The sequence below is a fragment of the Octodon degus genome, unplaced genomic scaffold (genome assembly GCF_000260255.1).
Source record: "Octodon degus isolate 3935 unplaced genomic scaffold, OctDeg1.0 scaffold00029, whole genome shotgun sequence".
In the NCBI taxonomy this organism is placed as follows: domain Eukaryota; kingdom Metazoa; phylum Chordata; class Mammalia; order Rodentia; family Octodontidae; genus Octodon; species Octodon degus.
The window spans coordinates 9843094-9858568 of NW_004524605.1; the positions used below are offsets into that span (position 1 = coordinate 9843094).

The window sequence follows — 15475 nt, forward strand, 5'->3', positions numbered from 1 at the left end:
GAGAAGCGGCTCCTGCAGGCGGCGGCGCTGGTGCTGGCGGCCCTGGTCCTCCTGCCCAACGTGGGGCTCTGGGCTCTATACCGCGAGCGGCAACCCGACAGCACCCCTGGGGGACCCGGGGCGGCGGTGGTCCCAGTGGCCGGACAGGTGAGCGCCTCAGTTGCCTGGGACCCAGGCACCACTCCTTGAATTCTTGTCTAGCCTGCGGATCCCTCCCCTACCTCTCTCTCTTCAGAGGCAGTGCCAAAGGGTCTGCGTTTCCCATTTAGCAGATTGGAAACCTTGAGGCTTAGAAGAGGATAGACACTTCTCCAAGGTTCCTGCCCAGTTAGAGACAGACAAAACTAGAACTCAGGCCTCCTAGCACCTAGTCTGGGGCTCTCTTTCTTATCACGCCTTTCTTCCTTTTTGCTGTTGCCTCTGATACTCCCTGACCACTTCCACAATTCCTCACCTGCATTCCTGTATCCCAGGATACTTCCCCCTGCTGATGGAAGTGGAGATGCTGGTGCTTCTGTTTGGTGTGCAGATTCGCCCCCCCACACACCTCCCCCACCTGCTGATCCTGGTGTTTCCATCCAGATCGGTCCTTCTTCTGTTTTGCCACGTGCACAGGGACTCCCATATCTCCTGTCCTCATTTATTTGCCACCTCCTTCCTTGTTAAGGTCCTGCGCATTCCTTGGGATGTGATGATCTTGCTCCCCATCATGCTTCTGTTGGAGCTTCAGGCCCTTGGAAGTGGCTTAGGGCAGAGCTGCTGGACCTTGAGGAACTTGCCTTCCTGCGGGGCATCTGGGTGAGGAGCCTGTGGTGGAGGGATCCAAACGTGTCCTAGAGCTACTGGAGTCCAGTGCCCTGAGGAGGGACTACCAGATGCGCCCCCTTGTCTCTCCTGAACTGGTTAGAGGTAGTGTTTCCTGTGGCCAAAACTGAGATCTTGGTGCCTCTTCTTCACCCGTGTGTGTGTGTGTGTGTGTGTGTGTGTGCGTGCGCACACGCGCGCCTGTGTGCATGTGGTTACACTTGCAGCTTTCCAAAAGCAGAGCCTGGTCGCGTCACTCTGACTCTTGCATCTCCTGGCAAGCGTATGCAAGCTTGGGCTGTTTTATACAGGGGGCATTTCAGGGTCCCTTGTGAGCTTTTCTTGATCCATGGGAAGTGGGTAATTTGTGCACAAAGGTCAGGCTTGACTGGTAGTTGGCTGGTGGGGTGAATGAGATGGACTTTTCTGGGCATTCTGGTGTCATGACCACAGAGATTCTTTGCTACAGGGCTAATCCCTATGAGCTCAGCCCGCCACTCTGGGAATTGTTGCAAACCATCCTAGGAGGTCTGGTTGATCTTTCCAATCTAAACAGAAGATCTCACTGTTTAAAAACCAAGCGCCCAACTCCTCTCCTAAATGCCTGCTTCAGACTGACAGCTGACTTTCACCTCTCTCCTGTAAATTCTGTACCAGTTGGGGCTTCCCTTCCCTGATGCTGGAGTCCCTGATAGTATCACTAGTTTTGGGGGGCCATACTGGTCACTCCCGAAGCCCAAGGGGGAGTGACCCAACCAAGTGCACATCCTCCCTTGGAATGGATGCTGCCAGTTTTAGAATAGCTCTTGACATTCTACCTCTGCCTGGAGAAAGCCCTTGCATTTCATTTGCAGTAGATGCCAGAGACGTCCTGATTTTCATTTTCTATAGACCCAGATGTGCAGAGAGGAGGTCAAGGTTAAATGCCAGTTTGGCCTGAGCTTTCAAGATAAATTACTCACTTGTGTAAGAGGGCACTGACGGGATAAGGCAGCCTTTGGTGCGGAGGGAGAGGGGAGCAACAGCTGGGTCTGCTCAGAGCCCCGAGCTGGAAGAGCAAAGAGGCTCACTGGGCAGGTCGAGTTCTTGATCATTTCTTTTTCTCTGGAATAGCATGAAGAGGAGGGAGCTGGAGTGGCAAAGGGTGTGCGTGTGTGTGTGTGTGTGTGTGTGTGTGTGTGTGTAGGGGGTTTCCTGTCAACTGCTTGTCCTAGCTTTTAAGAAAACCTCTTTGCTCCCTGGGAGTAGCAGAAGGGAGTTGTTTCCCCACTGATGAGCTCTTCTAGGTGCTGCAGGATTCAGCATTCATCTGCTGCCTCGCAGAAGCATGCTGCCAAATCTCCACACAGCCCCTGTTTGTTCCACTCTCCAGCAGATGCAGAGCCCTGGGCTTGAGTGGCAGGTGGCCTTGAGGGAGCAGAGCCGACTTCCCTTCTCGGGGTAGCACGGTTCCGTCCCTCAGCCCAGTGTCCTGCGGCATGCGCTTACTGTGTGGGGCTGCTCGCTGGCTCTCTCCACAGGGCTGACCAGACCTGAGCGCAGCGTCTGACAGCACCACTGTTGAGACGCAGCTCAGAGGCCTGTTTTGGTCTTCCTGGTAGACATAACTGTGGCTCTGGAGGGAGTTCTGACAGGACTTTATCCAAATGAAAAATATATTCCTGTGGTTTGAGAGTTTTCTCCCCACTCTTTGAGCAGTCTTTTAACTCCTAGAGTTTGCCAGTGGATTGAAGAATAGAGTTTCAAATTAGGAGGTTTTGTCATTGCTGAAATGTAAGCCCTCATAACTGCGGTGCTGGATCTGGCTGGTTGTTCCTCTAGAGCTGAGCAGGGCATCTGGTTTATAAAGGACACCTCATGCTTCTGGGATTTTAGCATTCCTCTGACCAGAAAGCTGGTTTCTCAGAAAGCTGCAGAACCAAACAAGAAAAGCCAGCTTTGAAGCCATAGTTCTTGTAATTTGGGGTTCACTCTCATTGCTAGCCCCAGTCTGCTTAACATCTTGGTTTAATTTTAGGGTCTGTTTCATATTCAAGGCTTGGGAACTGGTTACTAAAGACCCACATTAGGAAACTCTCTACCGTCCCTCCCACTTCTGAGCCGCAATCTGGAGTGAGAAATGATTTCATTGGGTAATAGTGTCTGTAGAAGAGAAGTTGGTGGGTTAATAGAATACCAATGACTTTAATCTTCGAGTATTAGTAGTTTTTCTCATGTGTCAGAGCTGAACTTTATTCTTAGAGCATCCAAAAATCAATACTTGTTGCCTCTTTTTTTTAGTCTTCCTAGTAGCAGAACCTTGCCCGTCAGAAAGTAAGTACCATGGAAATGTAGCCTGCGGTGATTTCTTTAATTTTTCGCCAAGGGCCTGCCACCACTTAGGTAGCTAGTCACTTTTCTGTGTGCTTGCCCAGGCGAAATCTGATGCCCCTCAGAGGGAGCTGGCATCCCTGCTTTTTTCCTGTCCTCCTGTGCTGTTTGCTTGGCTTCTAGTTCCCTCTTCTACCCTAAGCTTGCTATGTGACCTCAACACAATGGCTTGACCTCTCTGGGCCTTGGATTTCTCATTCCTGGCCGGGGCAGGTATTGCCAATCAATCTCTTTCGCACTAAACCCAGACTTGGCCTTAGACTGTCTCTGAGTACTGATCCTTAAGCAGGGTTAATGACCTTGGAATTCATTTGTGGTGGTGGAAATAGATACTGTTAGTGCTTTTCCAATCTATGTAACATCCTGGCTTGGGGAGTTAGGAAGAACAGTTTGGGAAGGTTTCTCAAGTAGGCCACCTACAGCCCCCCAACCCCCAAGGCTTTGTTTGCATTCTAATGCTTAGGATGAGCCACCTGTAATGTGTTCATACAGTGACAGGCAACTTAGAAAATAGAACCAGGGGTTAAAGAGGCAAAGGCCCATTTAAAAGATAACCATCTAGCCAGCTAATTGTAGTAGCTCTAGCCCAGAGTTAGCATCAGGATCTCAGCGCAGTGTGAAATAATCTCGAGGCAAACTTGGCAGCAGCTAGCCATCTGTCTGTGGGTCTGTCTGTGGTGGCTAACTGCTGCTTACTGCCCGTCTGCAGTAGCTTCTGCGTTTTGCATACCTCTGACCTTCTGCTGCTCATGTATGTGTCAGAGGCAGAAAAAAAAGAGAGACTTAGCTAACGAGTCTGGCTTCTCCAGAGAACCGTGTTCTCAGTGCAGTGAGGAGGGCAGGGGGCCTGCACAGGTCTGAGTTCCTGTGGGCAGGAAGTGCATCGTCCTGGCTTCCCCTCCTGGAAGTGGCCCAAGGAAATGCCCTAGTCAGCACATGGCATAATTTGGCTCCCAGAAGACAGGAAGTCATCTAGACCACCTCCCTCGTTTTGTAGGTATGAAAACAGAGGCTCGGAAGAGAGGAAGTCACCAAACGCATGTCACAGGGAGGCACGCAGCCAGAGCACAGGGCTTCCCAACTTCACTGCGAAGACCCCCCCCACACACACACACGTACTAATATTTCATCCTTCTCTAGCCATTATTTCTCTCTTGAGCCAGGATTCTCAGAGCAACTTTCAGAGGCCCCTACTTAAGGAGACCAATTATCTGCAGGAACTTACCCATCTTTTTTGCAAAATCATTTTTGGCCAATTTTCTTCCCAGCATTTCATACTTTTGAAGTAGGTGCAATGGCTAAAACTTTAATGTGGCCAAGGAGGCCTGAAGGGAAGTAGGAGAATTTAAAGGATGTGTAGCATGGGGCACTCTGACTGCTTTCCATGGCTAATAGAGCTCACTAAGCCACCTCGGATTTCTATTTCAGTTGCAAGCAATAGAATGAGTTCAGCTGGGTAGGCTGAGGTTGCTTGTAGGACAGCACAGGTTCCTGTGACTGCAGTTGGCCCCAGGTGGGGTGTGATCCAGAGCTTTGTGGCATTGTCAGGTCCAGGGTTCTTTTCTCTGTGCTCTATTGGTTCTGACTTTATTTCTGTATGTGAGCTTTGTCCTAGACTGAGCCACAGTGGTAGCTGTGCTTGGAGGCCTCATGTCTATTCCTAGAGCCTAGAAAGACAGGTTTTGTCCTCGGGTTGCCTCTGTAGAAGAGGAGAAGCATCTTTACTGGGTCTTCTAGCAGGATGTCCTTATGTATTCATGGGTTTTGGTCTGATGAGGTCACAACCAGTAAGACCCACTAGCTCAAAAAAGACTACTCAGGAGCTAGCGCTGACGCAGTGTCCCAGGCAGCAGTCAGTCCCCAGGGCTCAGACTTGGTCCTAAAGAGAAAACCCCGCTGCACCCCCCCAGGGCTCAGGGTTGAGCACCGAGTCCGGGGTCAGGAGGACCCTGTTCCCAACCAGTTCTGCCACCCTTGGGCTGATGGCTGTGAGCCCTGGTTTCTTATTGGGGAAAGCGCGCGTGCTAATGCTTGCCAGCACCCAAGGGCTGAGATGGAGAGTCGGGGAAAGCTGTCTTCTTGAGTTCTCTGGCTGCCTCCTTTCCCTCACAGATGTCCTGAATGTGCCCTTCCGCACACATGACGACAGTCAGCCCATTGAAGATTTCTCTCAAGCTGAACAAGAACTTCTGTCTCTTCAGCTTGGACTTTTTTCTGCCTGGCCCTCTTAGCTGGAGGAGGCGGAGTGTTCATACTTTGGAAGCCAGAGGAAGCAAAACAGTTCCGCTAGCTGTGGCGGGTGGGTGTGTATTTATGCGTGAGTCGCTGTCTCTCCATGTGTCTCCCTCCTCACTCTTATCTTCTCACGGTTCCTGTTTGCTGCCCTCTGCTGAATGCAGATAGGAGACGGAAGGGGAAAAAGCAGCCCTGTATTTTCTTCCCTTTTGTTGTAAGAGACTCCTGAGTTTTAAATGCCGAATTTTCCTTAGCTTCCTCTGCTGACGAAAGCTACAACATAAGAAAACACTAATGAGAAGAACGATGGCCATGTGGATGGTAAGGAGGAGGAGGATGCAAATAGCCATAATGGCCATTACCACTGATTTAGCGCTTGCTCTGCCGAGCCTGTTACCTGTATGGCTCGCTAAATACTCCTACTTATAAATGGGCAGGAAGCAATGAGGGAACCGAAGCTCACTGCCGCGCAGGTATTTGGCTGAGGACGAATGCAGCCTGTCATGGTGCGGCTGGCCTCCTTGCCTGGGTCTGAGCTCTCAGTGTCCTGTTCCTCCGCATCTGGTGGGCCTGACGCCCACCCTGAGCCACCAACTCCTTCCGTGAGGCTGCTGTGGGAACCCAGTTGTCTGAGCAGGGGGGAAAGACCTTTGCTCTATGACTATATCTCTTTGGTAGCCCAGGAGGTCACTTAGGGGTAGCGTGACCTTGAAGAGGCTACTTGGCCCCACTTTAATCAATATGCAGGAGGAAACACCCCAAGTCTAACACTTTTGAGTTGCAAACACACAATGGGCTTTAGCAGAGGGAGTAAGCATGGCCTGAGCAACAGTTCTTGTGTTTCAGGGTCCTTCAGAATCCCCAGGAGGCTCCGGGGGGCACAACAGGGCCAGTCTGGAGTGGGCTGAGCATCATGTACTTAAATCCTGTGGAGGGTCCCTGCAGATGGGCCTCTCCTTCCTGGGGGCCCACCCCGCCATCCCAGGAGTGCTTTGGGAATGGCACCCTTCTCTTCCTGGGGAGCACATGTATCTGCTGTTTCCTGTGTTGCCTGTCAGCATCCGCAGGAGAGCTCGGTAGTGCCCGTTAGTATTGACAGTGAGTCAGATGCCCACAGATCGCGAGTTCTGGATCCAAGCAGGATGGGTGGGGCCCTTGGGATCCTTCTGCCTGGACTGCAGGGACTGGCAGGTGCGCTCTGGTTTTGTTTTCCTCCACTACCCAAAGTCGGCTGCCTTTCTAGGGCGGGGCTCTGTCTTCCTGCAGGGTGCTGTGTAAGTGGAAGGGGGCTGAACAGGGGCCTCCTGGGAGTGGGTGGCACTGTGGACACTCTGTGAACCTCTTCCTTGAGCTGGCAAGAGCAGAGGGGAACAAATGACATTGGCATTCAAACTGACCTGCTTGACTTGCTAGCTCCATGCCCAATGTGGGGGCTCCTGGCTCCTCCTGAATGAGCACAATGACCCCTATTTCTTCATGTTCCTGTGATGATTAAATTAAAGATGGAGTAAATGAGGTGCAGAGAGGTGAAGATAGAGGGCCACGTGAGTGACAAACAGGCCTGCAGGTCCACTGAGATGCCTTCCTCTGCTGCCCCTGAGCGCAAAATCTTGAATAAGTCCGAGGCCTGCCAGTTATCACTGGGAACCCAAGAGCCTGGGCCTTGGATTTGTTCTTGGCTCTGCACAGCTCTTCCTTAATCTGAATACTTGGCTGCCGTGCCTGGGCAGGGATGGATCACAGCCAGTGCTGGTGCTGCCTGGGCGCCATACGCAGGCAGTCCCCTGAGAGCCCGGATCTTGCACTTGCAAGTGAGGTCTTGCACTTGGGTGGGTCGGCATCCTCTGCAAGTTGCAGATGTCAGCCTGCTCCACAAGACTGGCTGCTGAGCACTGGGCTGAATGCAGGGGTCAGTTGGGGGCTGCTGGAAGAAGGAGGTTTCCTAAAGGGAACAGCTTGGAAACATGTGGGGGGGAGGGTGAGAAACCGGCCTCCTGCTGCTGAAGCACTGTGTGTGTTCTCAGCTCCAAAGTGTTGCATGTTGCGTGTTTCCTCCCGTGTGTTGATCAGAGCCTGCTGCTGACTGCTAGAATGTGTCCGTGTGTGCGTGTACATTTGAGAAATGGCCACTTTCTAAGTTTGGCGCCTAACTTTAGCAAAAAGTTGATGATTCTGTTCTTGGAATACCAGGGGCCATCTTCCTGCTAATAATCCTTAATAATCTTTAATGACTGTGTTCTTGAGAGTTCCTTGTATTAATTTATTTGACCTTTACATTAAAAAATAGACCTTAAGAGAGGCTGTATCCTGCTAGCCCATGGGTATCTCCCCTACATGGATGTCATATGTCTCAGTACTGGCCCAAAGATGCTTGGATGTTGTTATTTTTATATTATTTTATTTTGGATGTATTGTCTTTAAATGTTAGTTGCAAACACCTAAACATTACAGCATTTGATAGTCTTAGAAACAATATCTTATTTTGGCTTTCTGTAGTACAGCCGAAAGTCCGGCAGCTGGACCTGGGCTCTGGTGGCCTGACATTTTGCCAGGTCTGGATAGCAGCTGCCCCTCTAGACAGCCCTCCCTCTGCACTTGGCCACGGCCCTGCCACTCTGTGTCTCAAACCTGGCTGCCTCATCCTGTCATAGAACCGGACCAGCCTCCAGAGGCACTGGGCTTGGAGCCCTCTGCGCAGTGTGCAGGGCTCCTGTTGGTTCTCTGTCTCCCGGTGGAGGCAGGGCAGGGTGTATGGACTCCCTTTAAAGGCTTGAGAACTGAGGTTTAAAGAGCGCAAGTGACAAGACTCGTGGCAGAGCCAATCAGTTAAGGGTGAGGCTTTCAACTCTTAAAACTAACTTGCCTTCCGGGAGGCGGGTGGGAGGAGATGATTCCTTAGAAACGTGAATATGTTATCCTTTGGGCTTTGGGCGATTCCTGCTCCATCTCAGTCTAAGAAACTGTTTTCCTTGCCCCTCTGTGTCCCTAGGCCTCTGAGTTTGATACCGCTTGTTCCCGCCCTGTAGGGCAGCTGTGAGTTTGTCAGCCATGCTGTGGGTACAGAATCCACTTTGTCTCCTGCCTCGGCCTTCCTGGGCTATACGGACACTCTAGAATGTGCAGCCCTAGAATAGGAGGAATGTGAGGATCCCACACACTGTGAGGGAAGGCTGTTTTCTAGCAGAAGTGGCTCACGCTGTATCCTTTTGTCTGAGAAGACCCCCAGGTGTCTGGGGCTTTTCTGCAAGGACCTGTGTGGGGGTACTTTGGGCCCTGGACCTCGCACTCTTTAGACCACTCTGCTGAACACAGCCCCTTTGCCTACAGTGCCTTGCTGTTCAGCCCAGTGTTCAGGAGCCTTCCTTCAGGTTTTGGGAGGCCCGCTGCCTGGCTGCGGGGCAGGGCTGGGGCACCGCCAGACATGGCAGCCAGCCCTGGGCTGAGCCAGCTCTGGATTCGTGCCCTAGCTCTACGGCAGCCACTTACTGAGCACCTACTGTGTGCCAGGCGCTGTGGCCGTCTCGTTTCGTTAGCCCCGAGACACCAGGAAATGACTGCCTTGTCAGTGTGCCGCAGGAAAACTGAGGCTTGGAAAGTGTCAGCGATTTCCCAGGCATGCACAAGAAGCAAGCGGTGGGACTCCAGCGCAAATCTCTGACTCTCACACTTGTGCTCCCCACCGCCCTGGCTGGTTGACTCCTCTGGGCAGCCATTTCCTCATTTGCAAAGTGGAATTTGCCTTCCTGATGTGTGAGCAGAGTGCAGAGAAGAGGGATTTGCCGGCTTCCCAAACTCTGCCTGCCACTTGCCTTGGAGCCTGTCAGATGAGGCCAGTTGCCTCCTGCCTTCGGGCCTCTGCTGGAGGGTGGGGCTCCTGGCAGCGCCCTGTGGGCCTGGGGCGCCCTTCCCTCTGCTCCCCTCCCCAGCCTACTCTCCTCCCTCCTGGCAGCACGAGAGGCAGCTGAGGGCTCCAGCCGCCAGAGCTCTGCCAGGGAACAACGGGGCACATTAAGAAGCCTGCCAGGTGCCAAGTCAGAGGTATTAAAGGGACATTTGATTAGTTTTAACCCTAATTGTCAGGCTTTGCTCTTTTTTTCCATCTTCTCTGCAAGCCGTTAAGGACGCATAAGAGCCCTGGTGTAGATTTCCTCCCTGCAGTTCTGTGGCTTCCCTTTAGCTGTGGGCATGAGTGTACCCTCCTTGGCCCCCTCCCACTCCCACCCTGTGTCCCCCCCCATCCTTGTGTCTTATGTGTGTTGCCAACAGCAAGTAAGATACAGATGAGGGTCCAGAAGCCGCAAGTCCACTACCCTGGAAGCCATGATTGTAAGAGATTATGTTTCATCTTGTCCGTCTCCCTCAACCTTACCCCTGCCAAATGGGCAACGGTCCTTGGCGTGAACAGCGCTGATGGTGGGGGCCTTAGTCCCCCTGGCTCTACAGGGTGCTGGTTTGCTGTCGGTTAGGTAGAGCATTTCCCGAGTGCCCTCTGCTCAGCTTTTCAAGCTCCTCTCAGACCTTTCCTTTACCAGAAAGCCTTCTTGAATCTTTCCAGTTAGAATCATCTCTGCCTCTTGGAAGTGCTTATAGAACTTAATTTGTACAACTTTCGTGGCACAGATGTTATAATGCCTGTGCTTTGCACAACCCTGGGCAAAAGGAAGTCATGTCCCAGGAGGCTTCTCGGCAGGGCAGCCTCCAGTGAGGCTCCAGCTAGAGAGGAGAGGTCCCGGAGAGCTGCCGTGTGGCCACGGCTTCCTGCTGTCCATCGAGGCTCCGTTCCCACACGTGGCCAGTGTGCTGCCTGTGCTCTTTAGATGAGAGGATAATCTCAGCTTTGTAGACAATGCAGTCTCAGCTGCTGCTGTTCCTTTCTGCTACTGAAGTGTTCAAGGGGCCGTAGGCAGTACATACACAAATGTGCTGTGTTCTAATAAAATTTTATTTGTAAAAACAAGCAGTATGCCTTATTGGGTGGGCCATTGTTTGCCAACCTATATTCTGGTCTCTTCCAGCCGGAGCAAGCCTGGGTTGTGAGGCAGGAGCTTGAACCTTCAGGTGGGATGCATCTTCAGTTATATTACCTGGGCAGCCGCAGATCCAACAGTGGCTCGGTTTCCTGATATGTCCAGCTTGTTACCTGGGGGAGGGGGTGACTTCTAAGGTTCGCACCAGCTCTTGATACTCTAGGAGGCCTTGAATTCTCTCCCTGATCTCACGTGCCTGCCTGTCTGAGTCTGTCTCTGAGCTGGAGACCAGATCCCCCGTTTCCTCCCAGCTGCCCACTCCCCATTCTGTCTTGCTTGCATCCTGCCATGGCTCCAGGAACCCCACCCCCACCCCATCACACTCTGTTCTTTGCGTGCAGCCAGAGAGCACTCTCACCAGTGTAAACAGAGGCTCTTCCCCCTTATCTCACCCCCACCCCAGTGGTTCACCACTGCTGTGCTGAAAACATGCAGGTCCAACGCCTGCCTTGTCTGGCGCTGCTTACCCATCAGGCCTTCTGTTCCCATCCCCATGCTTGGCACACTTCCACCATATTGGGTTCTTGAGCATCCAGTGCCTGCTTCTCTCAGGACCTTTGCCCAAGGAATCTCCTTCCCAGAGATTGTTGCATGGCTGCCTCCGATCTCTCCCCCTCAGAGGGACCTTCCTTGAGTCAACCACTAGAAGTAGCTCTTACCTTGTCACTCTCAGGATCTCTACTTGAATTGTCCACAGAGTAACTTGGCGCTGTGTTTCTTCAGTTCTCTGCTTCTGTAGCGCCACAAGGGCAGGAACCTCGTCTTCTTATTTACTACTATGGCAAGGTCACGTTGTAAGTGCTCAGCAGATGCATGTGGAGTGAAGGAATGAACAGATGGACGCATGCATGCCTTTCCCACTTACCTGTCCTGGCAGGGTCCCTGGCCATCCCCCTGCTTCCCATTGGGACACCTTTCTTTTCTTGGTGCTGGGAGATGCACACTCTCTTTTGGTGGCCTGCATTCTTACAGCAGGGAAAGAAGTAGACTTCCCTCACCCCTGGTGAGGTCGGAGCACCCCCCTGTTAGCTCCCACGGGCAACAGCCGAAGGCCTGCTGCTGAGAGCTTTGCTAGGAAGCTTCCCACGGTTCTCTCACTTCGTGTGTTCCATCCACATGGCTTCCTTGGTGAGATCTCTGGACGAGGATCCCTTTAATTCTCCCTTTCAGACATCTTTAATGAATGAAATAAAGTCTCTGGGATTACTTTTTTTTTTTTTCTCCATTTATTCTTGAGAATGTGGACCCCTGCTTGATTCTTTCGGGGACATGTTTGTAGAGGTGAGGTTAACTGTCTCTTTGGTACAGAGAAGTGCTGGTAGCTAGTGCCTTGGTCTTTCCCTGGGCCCTGCTCCCGTGAAGTGGACAGACAGAGTCTTCCAGATTGAATTGTATCCCCCAAAATGTTACATGAAAGCCCTCAGCCCCAATACTTCAAGATGTGACCATATTTGGAAATAGGATAGTTGTAGTTGTGACCAATTGAGATGAGCTCATCCTGTGGTTCCCCTAGGCCCTTAATCCTAGGTGATTGATTGGGGTTCTTATAAGAACAAGAAAAGAGGCACAAAGAAGGAAGAAGAGCAGCAGAGACGGAGGCAGAGGTTGCAGCTGTGCTCTAGTCATTCTGGGAGCCCCCAGGGCTACCAGAGGCAGGGGTAGTTGTCTTCATCTCTTCTTGCTGCTTCCATTGCTTTCTAATTCATGGAAAAGATCCTCTCTTTCCATGGAGGATTAGCGTATTACACTGCAAGTATGTGTTCTTTAAGTAAGGCCCCTTTCTTGATTAAGAGATCAGTCTCTTTTTTAAATAGCCATTAGCCTTGAACAGGAATGAATAAACACATGACACAAGCTGGTTTTACTGTTTTCTGGTGCCTTTCACTTTGTTCTGAGTTCCAGCTACATTGACTTCAATAATGTGCTGTTCTGTTCTGTGTCCCAACTAAATTGATTTTGGGAATTGCTGCATGGTAGGCTAAAAAAAAAACCAGCCACGGCCTTCAGGGCAGGGAGGAGTTAGCTCCAAGGGAGGGGATCATCCAGGTGCTGTGGGTACCAAGGTGGGCTCAACCTGGCAAGGTCAGAAATGACTTCTGCAAGCTGCTGGTTGGAAGGGTGGTCCCCAGCAAGGTTAAGATGTGCACAGTGTGTGCAGAGTAGGACTGGGGCCTCTCGGGTTCCAAGGCTAGTACTGAGAAACTATTCCAGCAGTAGCAGGCAAGCCAGAGTCAGTGAAACATCAGATGTTTGCCAAAGAGTATCAGGGAAGGTGGGTGAGGGCCGAATCACAGGGTCTCCTGTTGCTAGGCTGGGGAGGCTGGACTTGAGGAGGCCGCAAGGCTGTTTATGGCTTTGAGCAGATGATGAGTGAAATGGAGGTGCCTCAGAAGATAACTGTGGCAATGCAGGAGGCAGTGGAAGCAGAGAGACCAATCTAGAAGCCATTGAAGTGGAAGGAGAATAAATTCATTCATTAATCCACTGTAAGGGAACCCTGCTAGGCAGGGAGCCCACCAAGCCATAATTTGCTGCCTCTGAGCTCAAGCTGCTCGCAGTAATAATAACTATTGCTGGCTGGTTCCCCTGGGTGCAGTGCTAAGGACTTCGCATGTGCTATCATTCTTAGTCCTCATAGCAACCCAATAACATGTGTACCATCATTGTCCCCTTTATAAATGAGGGCACTAAGCTCCGGGGGATGAAATACTCAGCCCAAGGTTTGGGTTCTGTTTACGGGAGAAGCTCCTGGTGGCCTGCAGTCCTGAGCCTCCTGATGATGGAATCCTGGCAAGGACAGTAGGGTTGTTTCAAGGACAGTGGGGTTGTTTCAAGGACAGTGGGGTTGTCTAGCCAGGTAGCTCAGGCTGAGGTTTGGGTAGAAAGCAGAGGGGACCACCCAATGAAAGAACCGGAATGGCGCATGCCGGGTCTCCCCACATGGAGTGTGGCTGGCTCTTAAATGTGAGCTGGTGTAAGACCAGAGAGGCTGGGTGTAGGCAGGTCCAGTTCGTAGGCCAGACTTCATCTTCCCCTCACTGTAAACTCCTCGCTGGTCCTGAGGTCAGGTGGCCACATCCGCCTTCTCAGGGGCCTGATATTCAAGAACATTGATGTCCACAGAGTCCCAGGAGCCCACCGTGCAAGTCACCAACAGGTGTCCATACGCAGGGACACAGCAGCCCCACAGCGGGCTCTGGAAGCCCCCCACCCAGGCCCGGGGCCCAGCCTGTGCCACTCAGCCTGCTGCGGTGCTCCATTGGCATGCACCGTTCTGCTCCACTCAGCATGTCACCTCCAAGTCAGTTTCTGACTGGGTGCTGCATGTGCCCCAGGCCGGTTCTCTGCTGAGCACTTGACACTCCAAGAGGAAAGGACTCATCCCTGCCCTTGAGGACCAGCTGGACCTTTAGATGACTGCAGGGCAGTCGGCACAACCCGCAAGACCTTGAAGTGCAGGAAGGCCGCACGGTTGCCTTCAACTGGATCCTTCCCGTCACCTCCGTGCTTGCCCCACCCTGTCCTAAGCTCTGGGCTTGTGAGGCTTCAGTTTGGACCCCAGGTTGGTCCTTTACTAGCTGTTTGACACTGTTTCCTCACTTCCTCTATTTAAAAATGGGCCCGATGATGGGATCTCCTTCATGGGTAGCCTTTGAGATTAAGTGATTTCCCAGGCACAAAGCCCTTGGAATAGTGCCTGGCACTGGGTTGGTGCTTCGTAGATTCCGTTATCAGCACCTCGATCCCGTAGCCTACATCTTCAGTATTAGGTACATTGTAGGTCTCAGAGTTATATGAATCAGGTCAGTTAGCAGGGAGAAATCACGTGGTTTTTGAGCACAGGAATTTTCAGAAAAAGAATTATTAACTGTAATAGGAAAGGAGAGTAATGAAAGATTGGCTAAGAGGGAAGAATGAACTCTGAAGAGGATGGGAAGGTCAGCTATGTAGGGGCAGCCGCGCCGCCCCTAGGGTGAGATGGCCTTCACGGAGGGGTAGGTCCCGAAGACTCCCTGCCCACCAGCTGAGGTCCTGACCGCGGGGACAGCACAGTCGCGCTTCCTGAGCCCACAGAAGTTGCTATGGCACTGTACCCATGAGACTTGCTAAAAATCCTCCTGCTGGGTGCCAGGCAAAGAAATTCATGGTGCGGTGTCTCACAGAACGCATTCTGCTAAAAATCACACAAAGGGGCGGGTGCTGGGGGAGGCTCCTGGTGCCAGCTGTTCCAGGCTGCTGCTCACTGCAGGACCGGGGCAGTGAGAAGCAGGTCCTGCAGGAGTGGGCATGGGCAGGCTCTGTCCCCATCGGAGCCTGGCGCCAGAGAAGCTGCCCTCACTGCCTGCGTGGTGATGGCGAACGTGGCAGAAGCAGGGTGGGAAGGAGCCCTTCTTCCCCCAGCGTCTCCCTGGCATCTTCTACTGACTACCGAGGTTCATCTCAGCTGGCAAGGGAAGTAAGTTTCAGCGCCCAGCACCACTGTTTCCCCAGGCGGCAGTGAAGGTGGCTTTGGAGCTGAGCGGGAACATACTGATAACTGTCTGTCTGAGTTTGGACTCTTGTGATAAAATAAGTTGGTTTAAACAACTAACTTCTATTTCTCATGGGTATGGAGACTGGAAGTCTCAGATTAGGGTGTCAGTACAGTCAGGTTCTTGATGAATACCCTGCTCCTGGTCTACAGATGTCTACTTTGTCGCTGTGTCCTCCCGTGATAAGTACATATTAGAGAGATACAGACAGAGACAGCCCCAGGGAGGGGGTATTAATCTCATTCAGAAGAGCTCCACCCCAGAACCTCATTACCACTCAAAGCCCCTACTTTCTAATATGGGTAGGGAGGGTCTCACATATCGATAGTGTGCACATTCAGCCAGTGCTTTAGGAGTTTGGTTAGCACAGCGGGTATACCTGTTGCATAACAGCCCTGGTAGGGTCTACAGTAGCTCCTTATAGTAAAACACATTTCCTCCCCCCGTGGCCACAATGTGTTCACACTAAGTGGGTGAGTAAAGACTATTAATAGCCACATGTCTATT

At 51.9% G+C, this 15475-nt stretch overlaps 1 protein-coding gene across 1 annotated transcript in view; it reads left to right on the top strand.

The window, feature by feature from the left end:
• Positions 1–15475, top strand: part of Galnt10 (polypeptide N-acetylgalactosaminyltransferase 10) — a 228785-nt gene that overhangs the window by 12272 nt on the left and 201038 nt on the right. The window contains exon 3 of the mRNA XM_004629453.2: positions 7–147. Within this exon, the coding sequence (XP_004629510.1) occupies positions 7–147 (141 nt within the window). The remainder of the gene's footprint in view (positions 1–6; positions 148–15475) is intronic.